The sequence below is a fragment of the Lutjanus erythropterus genome, chromosome 22, assembly GCF_056507025.1.
Source record: "Lutjanus erythropterus isolate fLutEry1 chromosome 22, fLutEry1.hap2, whole genome shotgun sequence".
NCBI lineage: Eukaryota > Metazoa > Chordata > Actinopteri > Lutjaniformes > Lutjanidae > Lutjanus > Lutjanus erythropterus.
Window position 1 is genome coordinate 17,497,512 of NC_139338.1, and position 18,074 is coordinate 17,515,585.

An 18,074-nucleotide genomic window follows, 5' to 3' on the forward strand; every position below is an offset into this window, starting at 1 on the left:
TTCCTCCTATTACAGCAGGGTTAGTTGAAAATCCTCAAACAAAATCAATAACAAAAACATAGTTTAATAATATTATTTTACTCGTATCTCAGTTGTTTTACAGCACAGGTTGTAAATCGAATGATAAATATAAGAAACAAGTATTTCCATGTATTTTATCCCTCCAATATATGCTGTGCCAGTGTTCTTATTCGAAACTATTGATTCAAATTACCCCTAGGTTTAAAATATAGCATTATTATTAGTGTGCGAAGGAATAGATTTTACTTTCTTTTTATTTTATATGTGAAGTTAATTGCTGTAAATTAGTTGGTGAAATTAATGAATTTCATCCACAAAAACATCACTATTTGGGAGCCAAGGTTTTCAAACTACTAATCAAAGCTTAATTCTTCTGTTTTTACAATTAGCTCCAAAATCCAAATTACGTTCTACAAAATGTGCCCCTCTATTAAGATGGATGACAGATGATGATCTTGTAATAACTTAAAATTAATTATCTACTTGGAACATTTAGTCTGAGTAACATAATGCATGCCTCGCAGTATTTTCAGACACAGGTGGCCCCTGCTGGAATTGACTCCTTAACTGTGCAGGGCAACTATTAAGGCTTGGGAATTGACTTCATGCTGCGCTGCATTATGTATGTAATGTTTACCGCAAGTAACGCTTGTTAAATTGCCAGATTTTTAAAAGCTGTTTTGCAACTTTTACTCAAAAAAAAGTATGTCTGGGTTTCTTCTGCAGAGTTGTGAATCCTTCCAAGTTTTAAGTCTACAAACTGATAGCTGTTTTCCTTCTTTCATGAATTTAGTGTTAGCATAATTAGTGCAGCATGATGACATGTTCCCAAGTCATACTGAACAATGCCCATGAACATAAACCAGTTTTTGTGTGAGCTGCGACTTTAGGATGTGCCTTATTTTCATTGTTTTGTCTTCTGTAAACTCTTCCTTTAAGCAGCACAGAGGAGCAGCTCACTAACACTTTGAGTTCTCAGGTATTACAGGCATGAGCACATACAAGGAATAAACTCCAGTAACATTTGCTCTGAGAAAAAGATGTATGCTAATGCTTTTTAACCTCTGACCAGGTTTCACTGCCTCAGCCTTCCTGCTCAGGGGAGCTTCAGTTATGTGGATATTTTATGTTTTTTCTGTCTTTTTTTTCTGTGTGGTTTTGACCATCAGAGCACATCGTTAAACCTACTGTTTTGAAACTTATGTGTGTCTACAATATTTAAATAAAATAAATGCAACTACTTATTTAGATTTAGATGTTTTACTAATGCTGACCGTTTTTACTAATGTTTAACTCTGGTTTTATGTTAATATTCTCACACCTGAAAACAACTTTATTAAAACCACTATAGAGTCCAAGGATACCTCGTAGTATTTGCATAATGCCAGCAGGTTCAAGTGAATTATGGCAAGAGCAGTTTTTGACTTGAATCATGATGATAACAGATGACAGTTTTACTATACTATGTAGTCAGTGTAAAATATAAATTCTTACAAAATAGAAAGTAGAGGCCCAACATCTTATTATGCCAGGAAGCAGCAACCTTTATTATCAAAAGAAGAAAAAAGAACAGAAAAGTTTTCTGGAACCACAACTATTAAATTCTGTATTTTGTTCTGAGACTTTTCTTTGTTGGTAGACTAGGCAGACTGAAGACTAGCCACCATCAAAATTTAGAGGAAACAGTACTGAGCAGTAGACATAAGCTACAAAATATTAAAACTTTTTTTATTATTTGGTGTATACACTACACAGTTCTACAACTGGAAAATGTAAGAATCACTTCAGGCCAACAAAAAATATTATTCTTATTAACAATAATAATAATAATGATAATAATAATAATGATAATAGCAAAAACAGAGTTTACAAATTGTTCTGACAGACAAAGCAAGAGCAGGATGCCCTGGAGAAAATATAACAACAGAAAACCAAATAAAAATTAAAATGTCATTCATTTCCACACATTTTGCCAAAGCCACAGGGATCCACTGGAGAGGGGCAAAAGAGTTGCAGGTTGCTGACCCCTGAAACAACAGATTTCCAATCTCCAATCCTGTTGCGCAACACTGGTGCAAACATGGGAACATCATTAGCCTTCTAAGCCCACAATCAGCCAGAACCTGAATGAGATGTCATTCTTTCTCACATTTTGTCTGTCTCTCCAAGTTCAAGTTGAAAAAAGCTGTGTTTCTTCTCCAGAACGTAACACAGTTTCTCTAAGACACAGCTCCTTTTACAGTACATATAATATATCTTTAGCGTACCAGCCTATTTAATGCTGTTTTGGCCTGAAGCTATGTGGATGTTTTTCATAAATACTCACTTTGTACCACTGCTGATGATGAATTGCCCACAATAAGTTAAGCAAACAAAGTGGGCTTTCAGTGCAATCACTGCTACAGCTTTGCTGAATCGCCCCAAGATGCAGATGGAGGAGTTAAGTAACTGCTATCTGACACGCCATCCTTAACAGAGCAGGAAATTCAGCTGTTCTTGATGAACCGATAACTGCAAAGGAAACCATTCTCTTCATTAGAATTAGAATTAGAATTCTTTCATGGTCATCAGCTGATTTTTCTGTTTCCTCGGTCACAGTACAACCTCATACCACCTTAATAGGGCTGCGAAGTAGCAGCAGATGTTGTTTTCCTTCTAACCTACCTTTCTTACCCTCCTCCTCCTCCTCCTCCTCCTCCTCCTCCTCCTCTTGCTCACCTCATCCTGTGTAGGGGTACTTTAGTGATCCCTGGAATGTGTTTGATTTCCTCATCGTAATTGGCAGCATAATAGACGTCATTCTCAGTGAGATCAACGTAAGTACGATGCCCACTCTCACTCTTCCTTGTCGCTCCCTCTTCCTTCTCTCTGTCATGTGCCCTCTTGCTTCTTCTGAATCTTTCATGTCCCGCCACTCTCCTCTTTCCTTTGTGGCTACTCTGTGTTGTGCTTTCTCTTCTCTTCATCTCTCCTCCTTTCTTTCTCTTCCCTCTTCTCTCTCCCTCCTCCATCCTTAACTCCAAGATGGCCGCTGCCACTCAGGGGACCCCCAACTGCAAGGGTTTCCGAGCAAGAACGAGCTTCCAGGGTTTCATAAAAAGTAGGCAGGGTTTAGTTTTGCGTCCTCCTTCCTTATTCCTAACAGTATCTCAGATGTTGTCGGGCTTTTTTTCCCACTTTTTGCCAGACTGTGACATGTCCTCAGGTTTGATTCCCTCACTAACTGAACTAACTCACTACTGACCAATCACAAACAGACTTACACACCTTTTCATTTTTTTAACCGCAGCAACAGGGGCGTTGTTTTTGGTTGTGATTTTGTTGCAATTTGTTCTTTACTGTTGTTGTTGTTGTTGTTGTTGACATTTTCCTCTCATGGACAAGCATGACCGATCGCCGCTGCTCTTCCTCTGCTGTCCATCTCTTTCAGACTGCCCCTTCTTTTCTTTTTTTGGCCGTTTAATTTTGATTCTTTCCCTTTCTCCTCCTACTAAAAACTCCAATGCCTCATGTATATATAATGTTTTTATCTTATTTTTCTCCTCTCTCCTTTAATTTCTTCCATTTTTTAAATGTCTTATGTTCTGTCCTTTTCTTCTGTTGTTTTTTTTCTGTTCTTTCCACCCCTACGCAGCATTATTTTGTTGATGCATGGAACACATTTGATGCCTTGATAGTTGTGGGTAGCATTGTTGACATAGCGATCACTGAGGTTAACGTAAGTAGTCCAACTCCCTCCCTCCCTTCCTGCCTGCCTGCTCTGCCATTCCCACACACACGAACGGGCCGAGCGCAGATACCCATCTCGCATGCTTTCAAATGATTAGGAAACTTCAGCTGCACCGCATTTGAACTTAAGAAGTCTGCCGATGAAATCAGCCAGATGTAGAGCAATCCGAAGGGTTCATGTAATTAAAAATGTATAAAACACTACATTTTATGTACTTGGAGAACTTTGACCCTTGACATAAACAATAATTTGGACACAGTCAGTTTGATTTATAATGAATATGTTGGCTGTTGGGGAGCTAAAATGATCATCTCCATCAGATTATATGTTGTTGTTTTTGTTAAAATGCAATGTTCATAGTGGGCTGCAGGAACGAGTCCTGAAACATGGAAATGATTTGGCATATTAGCACCTCCAGTTCCCTTATACCGAAGTCAATGGGTTTTTTAATGGGCTTTTGGTTAGATGCCTGAATAAGGTCTGTGGTTAACAAAATCTTAATCAATTATTGTAATGTTCTGTTCAATAACATGAGACGTGAGTATAGTACCCACGTGTGATTTTGAGGCTTTTTTGTGTTAAGAAAGGCAGCTGCTAACCAGTGGCTAAATGAGACTACAGAGGTTTTAGTGGTAGTTTCATGTTTGTTTTCATCCGAATACAAGTCGTTTTAAGTTACTGCTGGTGAAAACCCAACATTTCATGACTTTGCTGCTTCATAATATAAGCTTTTAGATAACGAGTTTGAAACAAGTGTGTCATCATTCAATACACACCTTCAAACAGGTGCAAACGCTGCTGTGCTGGAGTTAAGCCAAGTAGCACATGCGTGTCCACCTCGATGTCATGTTTTCATCACTGTCAGTACGAGCTGTAATCGATAAATATTGATGACTACTGCAGAGTCGTTTAACGTGGGAGTGAGTGCCAATTGTACCCTTTCCCACTACAAGTCATATGACCATGATGTAGTTGTGTAGTGTTGTTTATAGCCTAACTTTAGCTTTTTACTTCTAGCTAGATTGCATTTACACTTTGAAAATCATGAAAGTGCTGTTCATTTGTGAACATTACCTTGCTGATCAAAACAAGCAAGTATCAGAAACTTTTGTTCACCTCAGACCTTAATTTCTGCACTAATCCAAAATCCGATGGAAAAGATTTAAAGGCTTTTTGTGGAGGCAACCAGAGTGACGCTAACTTCCATATTGGCCTGCAAAAATACGTCATCCTTGCAACACTCTATAACAACGGAGGCTGCAAAACAACTTGTTTCCCAACTTGTTCTCGATGTTCTTGTACTCCCTTCCCATGCCTGCTCGGTTATCTTTAGTAGTGTAGTAAGGCTGCAAATAAAACTTTATTTTCTTATTTTAATATTCTTATTATTTTAGTATTATTTTGTATGAATTTTCTAATATTTGAAACAGCTTCAGATGGGTATGCATGCCTCGGTCTGCTGAACATCAATAGCATCAAAAACTATTGCATTTGCCAATAGAACCTATTGCATTGTCTCAGCACTTGGTTTGGTTTTACATTGGTTTTATTTGATCTTATTCTGATCATTGCCACAGGGGATGATGTCCATTCCCCTGGCATGATGGACACTGTATAGTATGACAGATATAAAGGTGGTATATCCAGGCCTGGTACTACTATATATAATATTTTCAGAAAATTTTCAGAAAAGATTTTCCGGTGAGAAAAAGCAAATACAGATTCTCATTGCTGAACAAAAGTATTTGACCCCAAGGGTCGTGAAACTCTCTCAATTCATAAATCACCAAGGAAACTTTAAATTCAAATGAGGAAAATACAAGTTGCAGTTGCTTTTTTTTAAATTTTGTTCCGACAATAGCAATGTGCAGACATGGGGGACAATTTGATCCATAAATGGATTTACTCAGGACCCGTGAAATTTATGGAAATGTATGTATGAATTCATTTATTATCGACGTGAAGGCCCTATGGTCAACAGTGGGGCTGAATAAGAATGAATATCCCAAACACAAGTCAAATGTTGAGTGTCTGTCGTATTTACACTTCAGGGATAATTGGTCTTTTATTCATGTGATATTCAGAGCACTCTTTGGAAGGAGAATAGTCTGAGAACCATGCAAACTGCACAGTGTAGCTGGACACAACTCTGCTTCATTTAATTTTAGCTGAGGATACATTTTGCTGTGCATGCTGGTTTGCCAGAGAGGAAAATAATTTTATACTATGATCAGATAGACCAAAAAGCTGATTGTCCCTTTAAAAAGCATTATTTATTCCGTGAAGAAGCTTTTTGTAAGAGAGTCTATCACTTAATTCCATGTGAAACTTTGCATCTCTTCTGTCATGGCAAACATCCAGTGAAAACGCCTCAGGGGACTGAATGTAGCTCAAGTGGCAGCTCAGTAGGTGGATGCAGCTCTATATGAGTCTAACTATGATATACTGTCTGTGTGTCTGCTTAGAAAGGCACACACACTGTACCAGCCTTGTTTAGTTTAAGAAAGAAATTAACACATACGGCATCTCGTCTCTCTGGGGATCATCTTCTAAATGCAGTTCTTTATTGTTAATTGTAGGTTATTATTTCTTAATTTAATTAGTGTTCCAATGTTTTACTACAAAATAAAAATAATTGATTCTTTAAAGACTTAGTTTGATCTTACAGTAAATATGATTAATTTTCTTTCCAAGAATAACATCCCAGTTTGAAACTCTACTTTCTCAGAACGTTCTCATCGGAAACATGAAAAGGCAACATCCTTCACACCAGCAGGTACATTCTGGGAAAATTTCTATAACGGGAAGAACAACGAACAAAAATGAAATGTACATCTAAAGTCATGCAGGGAATATACTGTACACCAACTTAGATCCCATCCCGAATGAAATGTCCCCATATGACTAAAATAAATATAAGAAATTTCATATGACCAACTTAGACTCAAACATTCTGTTTGCCTTCCAAATATCTTGTTTGTATTGTTGCAATGTGACCATAAAATGAAGCGTGCCCCTATAGTTACATAAGGAATGTTATTAACCCTGTTTCCCGTCTTGATGCTAAGCTGAGCTCACAAACTGTTGGGTCCAGTTTAATATTTAGCGTACAGAATGGTATCAATCTTCTCATGTAACTCTTGAAAAGAAATTGATGAAGCAGTTTTCCCAAAACGATTCCTTAACTTGTTTAGTTTTGGACACTAAAGCAATGTACGTGAAAGCATGGAGTCTCAGGTGAAACTAAGGCATTTGTGTATTTAGCTGCAGCATTTTTTGATTATGTCACAGTGATTGTAAATAAATTTCTAAGTGTAGGTTTGACTTGAATCCACTCACACCCTCAGCCTGCTGCTGGTTTGAAGACATGAAGCAAAAGAAAAGATATGCACACGGGTACACTGGTACGTTCCCTCATGGTAGAATGCAGTGTGTTTCACCTCAGACAGCACTGGTCAGGCATACCAATAAGGTTAGTGTATCCCAGGGGTGTTTGAGCTTGGCAGTTGTTTTCGTGCCTTTAGAAAGGGAATCCATTTGTCCCCCTGAGAGGCTGACAAAGCCGCTTATAAACGACACCAGGTAATTTCCAGACTGTACTGTACTCCAAACTGATATTTTATGTTTTATTCAGGTATTCCATTTAGTTATTACAGGAATTCAATGCAAGGGGAATCTCAAAAAGCATCATAAATGTTTATATCTTATTGTTTGCTCGTAGACAACAGATTTAAAGCTAAGTATACTTGTATACAGAGAGAGAGAGGGGTTTATAAATACATAAAAATATACATGGACACTTGATCAAAGCTGACAGAGGTAAAAAAAAAATCAATTTGAGATATGATCGATTAGCAGCCTTAATACTGAGGTTAGTTGGGCCAGTGATATACATCTTTGTCATCTATACAAGTCACTGATGTTGCACTTAACCCTTTGGTTTGGAGTCTGCCTTTGATTTGGTTGATTGATTTGATTGATTTAATGAATGATTCATTATTTTCCTCTCTCACTTCTAACCTAAAGGCATGCCCCAAGTCTTTTTTTTTGTTTCTTCTTCTCTGGTGTTTTTTAATGATTTGGGTGATGAGATGCCCAAGCTACCTTTTCAATTTTTCTTTTTTAAGAAACCCTCCGCACCTCAATCTCTGTGAGAACTTCTGACTTGTTTTTGAACTGGGACCCTGTCACTTTATGTAGACATTTTAGATTTTAGCCCGCTACTGCATTTCATCAGGCACTAAAGCACAAGTGAATGCTTTTTAACGTACTGAGCAATGCAATTAGAAACTAATAGCAGCAGCTTGCCAGCAACTACCTCTCTTTCATTGCATTGCATAAGTACACAGTGAAGTGCAGTAGCAGGCCAGTTTTTAAAATGTTATCACTTTGCCTTTAGTAAATATTAAATGGCCAAAAAAGCCTGTTTGAGTGCACCCCCTTCGCTGCTCTGCTGGGTGCTTGTTGACTTAGATTAGCTGCACATTTTGTGGTCTTCGAATCTTAATCCTGGGTCTCTAATTCTCCCCAGCAACCTGCGGGTGCTTCTTAAATCTTCTATGGTTTCTTTTACTTTTTTTGGTTTTGGTTTGAGTAGAAGTAGTGTGAACAGACTGGTAGTGGTTTGCTCTGAGCGGTGTCTTGCAGACGATGCCAGTATGGACTGCATCTGTTTCTCTTTTTCCTTTCTTTCTACTCGGAATGCCTCCTCTTCTCCTCTCCATCTCCTCTCCTTCTCTCTCTGAGCTTTTTCGGTTCACTTTACTCTTCTTTTATGGACGTTTATCTCTCTCTTTCTCTGTCTTCTTTGTCGTTGGTTTGCGGTGCAGCTTGCTCACCTGAAATGCAAGCTGGGTAACATGGGTCTCTCATGCTTTTCATCCCTAAGAGGTCAACCAGCTGTCTGCTATATCTTCAATCTGTATATCTTTGTGTGTTTCCAATCCCAGCATATTAAATGTAAAATAGAAATGCACTTTATGTTGAAATATTAAAACCTAACAAGAAATATATCAAATATAAGAAACAAAAAGGTGTGTAAACCTCAAATCTAGGGTAAGAATATTGTAAAGAAACCCATGTTATCTATTGAAATGACTGAATTGATCAAATTTTTGCTTGAAAACATGACGTGCAATGTGAGAAAACAGTTCATTTTAAATGAGCTCATGAATCTGATGAGCTGCAACTACAGTAACTCACGTCCACACTGTAGTTGAGCCTGAAAATACTACTGTAATTTTATTTTCAAATTGTCTTGTGTTTCTCTACTGAATTTTAATTTGGTCAAAGGGATAGTTTTGATAATTTGATGTGGGGTTGTATGAGGTACTTATTGATAGTCAGTGTATTAACTACAGTAGATGCCCCTAGTTTGAAAAAGCAGAGGACTGCCATCACGGAAACAAAGCAATGTACTGCTGTGCTCAGCAGCAAAACGTATTTTAGCCACTTAAAAAAGGTCCACATATTTTTACAACTTTACTTTGCTGCCAGACAGCCTTTTCCGACATCTGTTATGCAAGCCAAATATCTCTCTGTCCAAACAACCAAACTCCGTAGGTGAAAACAGTAATTTTACCTCACAGAACACAGGAGTTACTTGTTGTTTGTGTTAGAGTGTGACTTTGGTGAATCCAAACTATTGTTATAAAACACCATAGTCACAAAATAACACAAACATACTAACAGATAAAGACAGCGTAAAATTATTGATTTCACCTATAGAGTTTGGTTGGCTTGGAGAGTCGAATGTGGCTTACATAATATATACATCCTAAATGTAGCATATGCTTAAACTGATACTGTTTTATTTCAGGTGGATCTTTTTTTAAGTGGCTAAAATACGTTTTGCTGCTGACCCTGTCCACCACAGCACATTACTTAGATTCCATGCTGGTGCCCCTCTCCTCTGCTTCTCTATACTGCAGCTAATACACTGATTATCGATAAATAGAATCCCACTTCAAATAATCCAAACCATCCTTTTAAAAGTACACCTCATACACAGATCCTCCAGGGCCACAAATCCACTGAAGTCTCTGTAATTTATTTGTGTCACTCCTGAGAAATACAGTCCAACATTGACGAGTGATGTGAGTTTAATCTGGTTCACAGCTTTGATTTCACAACAAAAAAAAAAATTGAAGCAAATTCACATTTAAATTTTGCTTAAATTTACACAGCTGGCCCTTTGTGGAATTCACACTTATACACAAGCACCCAAATTCTCCCATCTTTCAGTTTTAATTTAGTCTGCACTTAGTGTATATCAGTGCCATCTTCCCTCCCTGTGTCCTTCCTTCCTTCCTTTCTTCCTTCCTCCTTCCTTCCTATCTTTCCTGCTCATCCTCAGCTTCCCTTTATCCACCACTTTTCCCTCCCTCTTCTCCTTCCTTCCTCCCTTCCTACAGTTTTCCTTCCTTCCAACATTCCTTCCTTTCACACTGTAATGCCTCAGCTCTTAAACAGACAAACACACATCCTCTCCTCACTCCCACCTCTCCCCTCCTAAACTTTTGAAATCAAAAAAGTATTAGTCCCCTGATTGCCTACTGATTAAAACAAGTTTTAAGTACTTGATAAAATGTAGTAACTTGTTATTTTGTGCACATCGTTATTGTTTGTGATCATAAAGTTGTGTTATGGCTCTGTTAGAATTCCTTCAAATGCTTCATTCCTTCCCTCTTTTCTCATTATATTTTTGCCCTCTATCCTTGTTTGCTTTCCTTCCTTTACTCTCATGTCCTTGTTTCCCTAATCCCCTCTGTTACTTCTTCCTTTCCTTTACTTTTATTTCGATTCCTTTCCTTTACTTAACTGTCCTTTCCTTTTCTTACACTTTATTCCAGGGAAGTTTGGGAATAATGAAGCATTTTTTTGTGGGAAGGTATTTTAACAGGGCCGATACCAAAGCAGCAGAGCGAACATCTACTGAGTCATAGATTGAACTACTAGTTAATCTATCACTCCCAGCAATGTAAAATGTTGCAGTACCTGGGACGACCAGTGGGTGTCTCCCTACAGTATGTTATCTTTGTGCCTCTCAGTCAGTGTTATGTAAATACTTGTGGGCTTCCATTTCCAAAAACATCTAAAGTCATCTTTGTCATCAGTGGAACTGACTGAGATGATCTGAACTTCATGTCTTTTTTATTGTGGTATTCTGATGCTTCTTTGACCTGAAAGTAGATTAAAGTTGTGATCTGGTTACTTTAATTCAGAGTCCTGCACTGGTCCAGTTTTGCAACCCACCTGCACCCGTTAAGCTGAGTACCAGAACAGACCCGTTACCTGCAATTATCTCCAAGTCAAATACGGACCTGCCAAGAACTGTTATTAAAACACAGTCACTCACTTGTGTTCTCAACTGGTGCAGCACCTGTCCTCTGGCAGCTGATGATGTCCCTCGCTTGTAGCTATCGAAAACTAATATTTTTTTTCCTCCCTTTCTACAACTAGCAATGCCACTGACAACTGGGCCCTATATGATGTATTGTCCTCAATTTGGTATTCTTGTCTGGCTTTTACCTTTATGCCATCCATTTAAGCTATGAGCAGCTAGCCTGCACTGTTGTTGAATCAGATATTGAAATCTGATTGGGTAGATGTGGGATCAAGGTTGTAGCTTTTACAAGAAAATCATGGCAGGTGATTAGACTTGATGTTATTAGCAGACTTAAATGTCAAAAACGCTATTCAATTATTTTCAATTCTGATTAAAAAAAAAACTTTGTAGTATCGTATTGATTAGTATTGATGAGCTTAAATGTTATTGGTTCTAATCATATAAATATATATAAAATATTAAAATATAAAATGCATCATTGAAATTATAGTGATACCCATTGTTTGGTATGGTATTTGATCTTACAACAGTTTACCTTCTGACTAAATGTTCTACTAAATAATTGTTTTCTAGAGCTTAAAATCCATACTGATTTTCCATCATAACTTTCATACTTACATACATGCCAGTGTTGGTGTGAAGTTGTATTAAAAAGATCTCAAAAAGTCTGGAATTTAACTTGGAGATCCGTGGAGGTAGATATTTCACATGGTCCAAAGTATTTCTGTTTTCACATGGACCTTGACTATTCTCAGGTCAAAGAATGGCTTGAATACACATATTCAAAGGAGGCATTGTTCTTTAATGCCATGATGCATTTGGTAAATGTAGCCTGAGTTCAGCTAAACTTAAATGTAGCTTCAGCTGGCAGAAAGAAGAACAGATAGCTACAGAGGCGCCCCTCTATCCCCCACCACACACACAAACCATGGGCTAACATAATACATGCTATGCTGCACGTAGACACACACACAACCAGCTGCCCTGGACCGTCATTCATTATTATGGCCCTTAAGGCAGCAATTTCCCAATATCTTACAGTTCCTACATGTTTCAATCTTCTAGTACTGTGAAAGAAGTGACTCAGCCTGATGTGGCCCTCACAGAGGATGTGGCCAGTCTTTATAACATCTCAGAGAATTCTCCCTCCTGGCTCAGATGAAATTATTTCCACCATGTGAGGGTTGATCAGAGACTGAATCCTCACAAACTCATTGGTTTTTGAGTTATTTTTTTGTCTGGGCTGGCACAAAAGTCCCCCCAACTTTTCACATAAAGGCGCTAAAATACACACACACACACATACACACACACCAAGGCGCTGCTCTGGTGCTGATCTTTGTTGCCTTTCCTTAAAGCCAGCTGACTCCTCCTCGTCCTCGTCCTCCTCCTCTTCGTCCTCCTCCTCCTCCTCTTCCTCCTCTCACCCCCCTGCGGTAAGGCCAATGGTACGCTCCGACGGTAACCTCGTCCGCCTCCTTAGTACCTCCTCCACCATCCCTCCATCCTTCCATCCTTCCATCCCTCCTCCTGCTACGCCAGCCATGGTATGATCCAAAACTTTTGGCTCCTCATCCGTCCTCCTGTCATTTTCTTCCTCTGCTGTCGCTCCTGCTGTCATCTTCTGCAGCATGTCCAGAGTTTCTGTAGCTGTCGTTTGTACTTTTACATGTTTATATAAATGTGTGTATGGTGAAGGACACTGTATTGTGCAGGCCTAGTACTGTTACCTGGAGTCTTGTGACTTTCCTTGTGTGGCTATTGTTGTTGCCATGGCGCCCGCTGCCCCCACCTCCCCCCATGGCTTGCAACTTGCTCCCCCCTTCCCTTATGGGTGTGGTATCCTGTAGTGCTTCGTCATCGATGCAAGCCATCATGGTCACGCTATCACGCTGTCTTCCTTTCTTTCACTCTTCTCCACTGGCGTGCCATTGTTCTATCTATCTATCTATCTATCTATCTATCTATCTATCTATCTATCTATCTATCCATCTATCTATCTATCTATCTATCTATCTATCTATCTATCCGTCTGTCTATCTACCTGTCTGTCTGTTTATCTATCTGTCCATCTATCTATCTGTCTGTGAATCAGTCTGTTTGTTTGGATGTCTCTGAATAATTCAAACTATTCTTCATATTCAGACTCTCCTTCTCTCCCTCTGTTACACTTACTGTCACTGTACCTCTCCCGCTCACTGCCCCCCCTCTCTCAATGGTACAATGGTCCCCACTGTGGTCCAGTTGTGGTATTACATGCAGTACAGAATTCTGACTCCTTAGAAAAATGTGTCATTTTCAGCATACCCTGCAGTGGAGTTTGGGACAACTTATGTCTTGGGTTACTTGTCAACACTACAAAAAAGTGACATCTACCCTTAGAAAATACCCAAACTGTTAACTCCCTCTTATCCGGGAGATATAGAAAAACTAGAATCAGCGTGAGGAATTTACCAATCAGGTATTTGTCTGAATACAGTTCTAACATGTATTAGGTTGAAAAGTAACATTAACATCTGTTATCCTAAACTGCAGTAGGACGTGTGGAGAATGGCATGTTCTTTTTAGGAGCACAATGTGTTTTCTCTGTGGGATTAGCATAAAGAATTGATGGCCTCTTGGAAAAACACAAATGGCATGAAGCAGATTTAGAGGTCAGATAGGCTGATGTTGTATTTTTAGGGTCATATTTGATTATTACAGTGAAGACAGATGTGTTATGGCAGTGTTGTAGTTGTTTGGTGGTGCATTTGTGTCAAGGAGTGAAGTTAGATTTATTTGGTAATTTTCGTGTCATTTTGTGCATAACTGTTAATGCTGTTGTTGCTGCTGATGATTTGGTATTTTTATGAACTGGTTTCACCTGATTTATCTGCTGTTTGTGGTATAGTTGTGAATAATACACTGAGTCCTTAGTTGCTGTATTAACTGCAGCATGCTTTACACAAATCCTGATGTCGCCATTGTCTTTTTTTCCTCTTTTTTGTCCCTGAGAACGAGCAGCAGCAGCATAAATAAGTAAATCTGTATTAGAATAGCACTCAGCGAGATGGCTGAATATTTCATCATACGAGTTATTTCCTGTGGATGAGTACTGGGACAATAGACAGTTTGAAAGCTACAGTGCCTCTCAAGCTTAATTCAGAGCTTTACTAAGGTATGTTTAAAAAAAAAAGTAGAACGAATAAATGTCTTTAAGAGCAAAATATTACATGTTCATAGTGTAAATAACAGGCTTGCTGGGTGAGAACAGTTTCTAGAAGATCATAGTAAACAAAAAGTAAAGATGAAGAGATTTGCCACCCGGGAAATCTTATCTTTTCACCTGGCTGTGGCTGCGTTAGGCGGTAATATCTTTATCCACCTGAATGTCATCTTTGGACTGTTTCTCCCGGTGGCCAGTTGCTCCATGACAGACAAACAATTAGCCCGCCTGCATGATTTATTGAAACAGGAATCTGCCTGCAGGCGAGGATTTTTGTACTGTATCTGTTGTGAATTGTTATCAGTGATTTATGAAGGAGCTCTGTTCCGTCAATGGAAATCTTTCTGGCCTAGTCCCAGCTATTAGAATTTTAGTCCACACCGGTGCAGAATATCCAGATTTTTTTCAGCTTAGTAAAATGATTTACTTCAGGGTCTCCAAAACACTTGTTTGTCAAATGTCATTGCAAGGCTGGACTTGCCTATGACACGATGTAGAAACATTCACAGTGTAGAGTGTATTATTCATCTTGATTATGATGGTGTTTGTCTAATCTAGACTAATGGAAACATTTTTAGTTTGGATGGTACCTTTAAGGATAGTTGACTGTTAAGTAAATTTGACTTGTCTAATTGCACAGTTGGACATATCTATTGTTATATAAAGAGAGGTTGAAGCAGGTGTATTTTAAAGGAGCTGATGGATGGTTTGTGGATCTCTTTGTTGCCAAGTGATTTTTCCATGAAGCCAGAAAAAAGAGAGCATGATTGCCCGATTCTCTCCCAGATCTCTTTTGTCAGTTGATTTTGATGGGATTTTCTAGGACGCAGATTTCCATTTATTAACTCAGTGTGTATGTGTGTGTCTGCGTGTGTGTCTGTTATACATATTTACATCCACATATATGTGTGGGTGGGAATATGCATATGAATGTTACTTGTGTGTCTACATTTCTGCATATGTCTGTGTGTGCATATGCATGTGTGTACGTCTGTATGATCATCTTTGCCTCTGTGTGTGTGTGTGTATATGTGTGTGTGTTTCCCTCCCTTACCTATCTGCATGTGTCCCCATGCGTCCTGTGTTTTTTTTCTAAAAAAACACCAAACCCCACCAAAAGGGACTGCAGAACTCTGAAGAGAACGCCAGGATCTCCATCACCTTCTTCCGGCTGTTCCGCGTGATGAGGCTGGTGAAGCTGCTGTCTCGCGGGGAAGGGATTCGGACCCTGCTGTGGACCTTCATCAAATCCTTCCAAGTGAGGGGAGAACCGGACACAACATGCTACAGCAGGGGGTTGGGTTTACACAGGACAAATAAAGTGGAGCTTTAACCCTAATGTGATGCAGATTGGAGCCCATAGTGCTTTTTAAACTACATGTCACTTTACACCAAAGAGAGCTTATAAGAGATTTTCTGATCCAAACTTGGCACAGTGGATCTCAAGTTTATTTGCCTTATGCAGGTGTACTTAGATAGTAGATTAGTAGATAATCTACTAAATTACTATTCAGTCAACAGGGTGATTACTTGCTTTATTAATTCACATATCTACATTTAATGATATTAATATTAGGGATGCCCAGATCAAATCGGCCATTGAAAAAGCCAGATTCAGGTCTCATTTATCTAGGTATACTGATACTGTATACTATACACTATCTCATGCATGCAACTGAAAACACCAACTGTGTGTGCAGTAGTGGAGTCCAGTAGTGTCTTCATGCTAACTAGTCTTGAATTAAATTGCTGGAAAGTAAAAAAAAAAACACTCAACCTATTATTTTACATCTGAAGTATATCCCTGTCCCTGATAACCATTGTGTCCTGCTTATTGCCTCTGTTTGCTTTGCTAGCGAGGTATTTAGCCAGCTAGTTTGTTAGTAGCAGAAAAATGAAGCCCTGTTTTGATCTAATTCTGTTTGTCCTGCTAACTTTTCTGCATTACGCTGTTGATACAAACTCAACACCTCTTGAATCTGTTTCAAATTAAAAGCCCTCTTGCATTTCAGTGGACAAAACCCTTAATTGATTAGCAAAGCTTTTATTGTGAAACATTTGCAGCAACATCTTGTGAAAACAGCTTGCAACTCTACTCTCATTTGAGGGCTCATATGTATGTATATGTATATATGTGACACCAAGAAGTAAGATTTGGTTATTACTGGTCTGGTTTTGCTAAATATCAGACTGGCCTACAATACTCCTATACCAGCCGCTGTAACAAAACAAAAAAATCTGCCCTGTATCGGCCGGTATGGCTTATCGATGATCAGCATTTGCCATCCATGGGAATAAAAACATCATCGGGGCATCCCTAATTATTATTTTACAAATCATCGTGTAATTTCAGATCTGAGTCACATGGGGCTAAAAATGTCCATGTTCTTGTGTAAATCCAGCCTGGTGGAGTCTCACAAGCCACCTTTCCTTTCCTTGCCTCCTCCCTCCTTGTCTCCACCTCCGATTTTTGCAAGAAGTCAGACAGGTTGTATTTCTCAGTCTAGATGGGGAAGGAGCTGAAGAAAGAGGGATGGTGTGAGGTAACGGAAAGGAGGTTTAGGAGTCTCGCTACAGAGGCAGGGAGGGATCTAGGGACTCAAAGCTGATAAACAGGCAGGAACTTAAGAACCCTTAACCAGCAGTCTATTTCCTCCACTTTCGTACTCATCTCTACTCTTCTTCCTCCACTTCCTCTTCTACTCCCTTTCCCTCCAACAGCCTACTACTAACCCCTGAAAGCTTACCATTCCCTGTAGGCGGTTTAAGCGGTAGATAAGTTTAACGAAGCACTCCACCAAAAAATGAAATCATTTGATAGAGAGTCATAGGGAAATGAAAATAATCTGTTCTCTCTTTTGTGTTATGTGAGATGGGCCACTTCATGTTACAGTACAGTCAATGAAATTTGAAACATTGGTGATGTAGAAAAACAGCATCACGGTGTTGTATTTAAAATCAACGTTGATGATGAATAAATTACTGTGTCTAAAGGTGCAATGTGTAAGATATGGCGAGAATGGAAGTTTACCAATTTGTGTCTCAAGAGGCAATAGTCTGATCCCCTGTAGTTTCAGCTGAAAGATGTATTGAGTGGCAAATTTGCATCTTTTATAGGTATTCTTAGCTTTTCTAGTCTAATAAATAACAAAAACTTGCAAAATATCAAGAAAGGAAATATTCTGACATCTGTTGTTTGTAATAAACTTTTTTTTTTATATAGAATTGTCATGATTTGGCCCTGTTCTCCCAGGCACAGGGGTAATGTTAGCCAGGAGCTCAGTGCCACACAGTTTCCCAGGTGTGTAAATGGAGAAGTCATACCTGTTCTGTGTATGTTGGTTTACACACAACACGTTTGGACTGGTCTACTGGCTAGACTCAGAGAGCAGTTTATGAATTTACTGAGGTTTTTCACTCCTAAGTCAGATGATTTGTCCTGGTTTGTTTTTGGTGTTGTGCCACACGGGGCTGCAGATCAGTTCACTTTCACTTCACAAAACACCAATTAATTTTTCATATTGCACCTGCTAATTTGAAAAACAAAAAGGTTAATCACCCCTTTTTAGGAATAATTTCCTAAATCATTGGTATTCTAATTGGAAGTGAGCGGTTTGAATGAAAGTGAACGGACTCCAGCCTTGGTGTAGGAGAATAATACTGTCAAAAACTCGTCACTGATGTGTGTCTCTCCTCTTTAGGCACTGCCCTACGTAGCTCTGCTTATAGTGATGCTATTCTTCATATACGCTGTCATCGGCATGCAGGTA

General features: G+C 38.9%; 1 protein-coding gene across 1 annotated transcript in view; it reads left to right on the forward strand.

The window, feature by feature from the left end:
- cacna1c (calcium channel, voltage-dependent, L type, alpha 1C subunit) overlaps positions 1-18,074 on the forward strand; it is a 172,830-nt gene that overhangs the window by 140,354 nt on the left and 14,402 nt on the right. Inside the window, exons 32-34 of the mRNA XM_084711514.1 lie at positions 2,754-2,837; positions 15,425-15,562; positions 18,006-18,071. Of these exons, the coding sequence (XP_084567640.1) occupies positions 2,754-2,837; positions 15,425-15,562; positions 18,006-18,071 (288 nt within the window). The remainder of the gene's footprint in view (positions 1-2,753; positions 2,838-15,424; positions 15,563-18,005; positions 18,072-18,074) is intronic.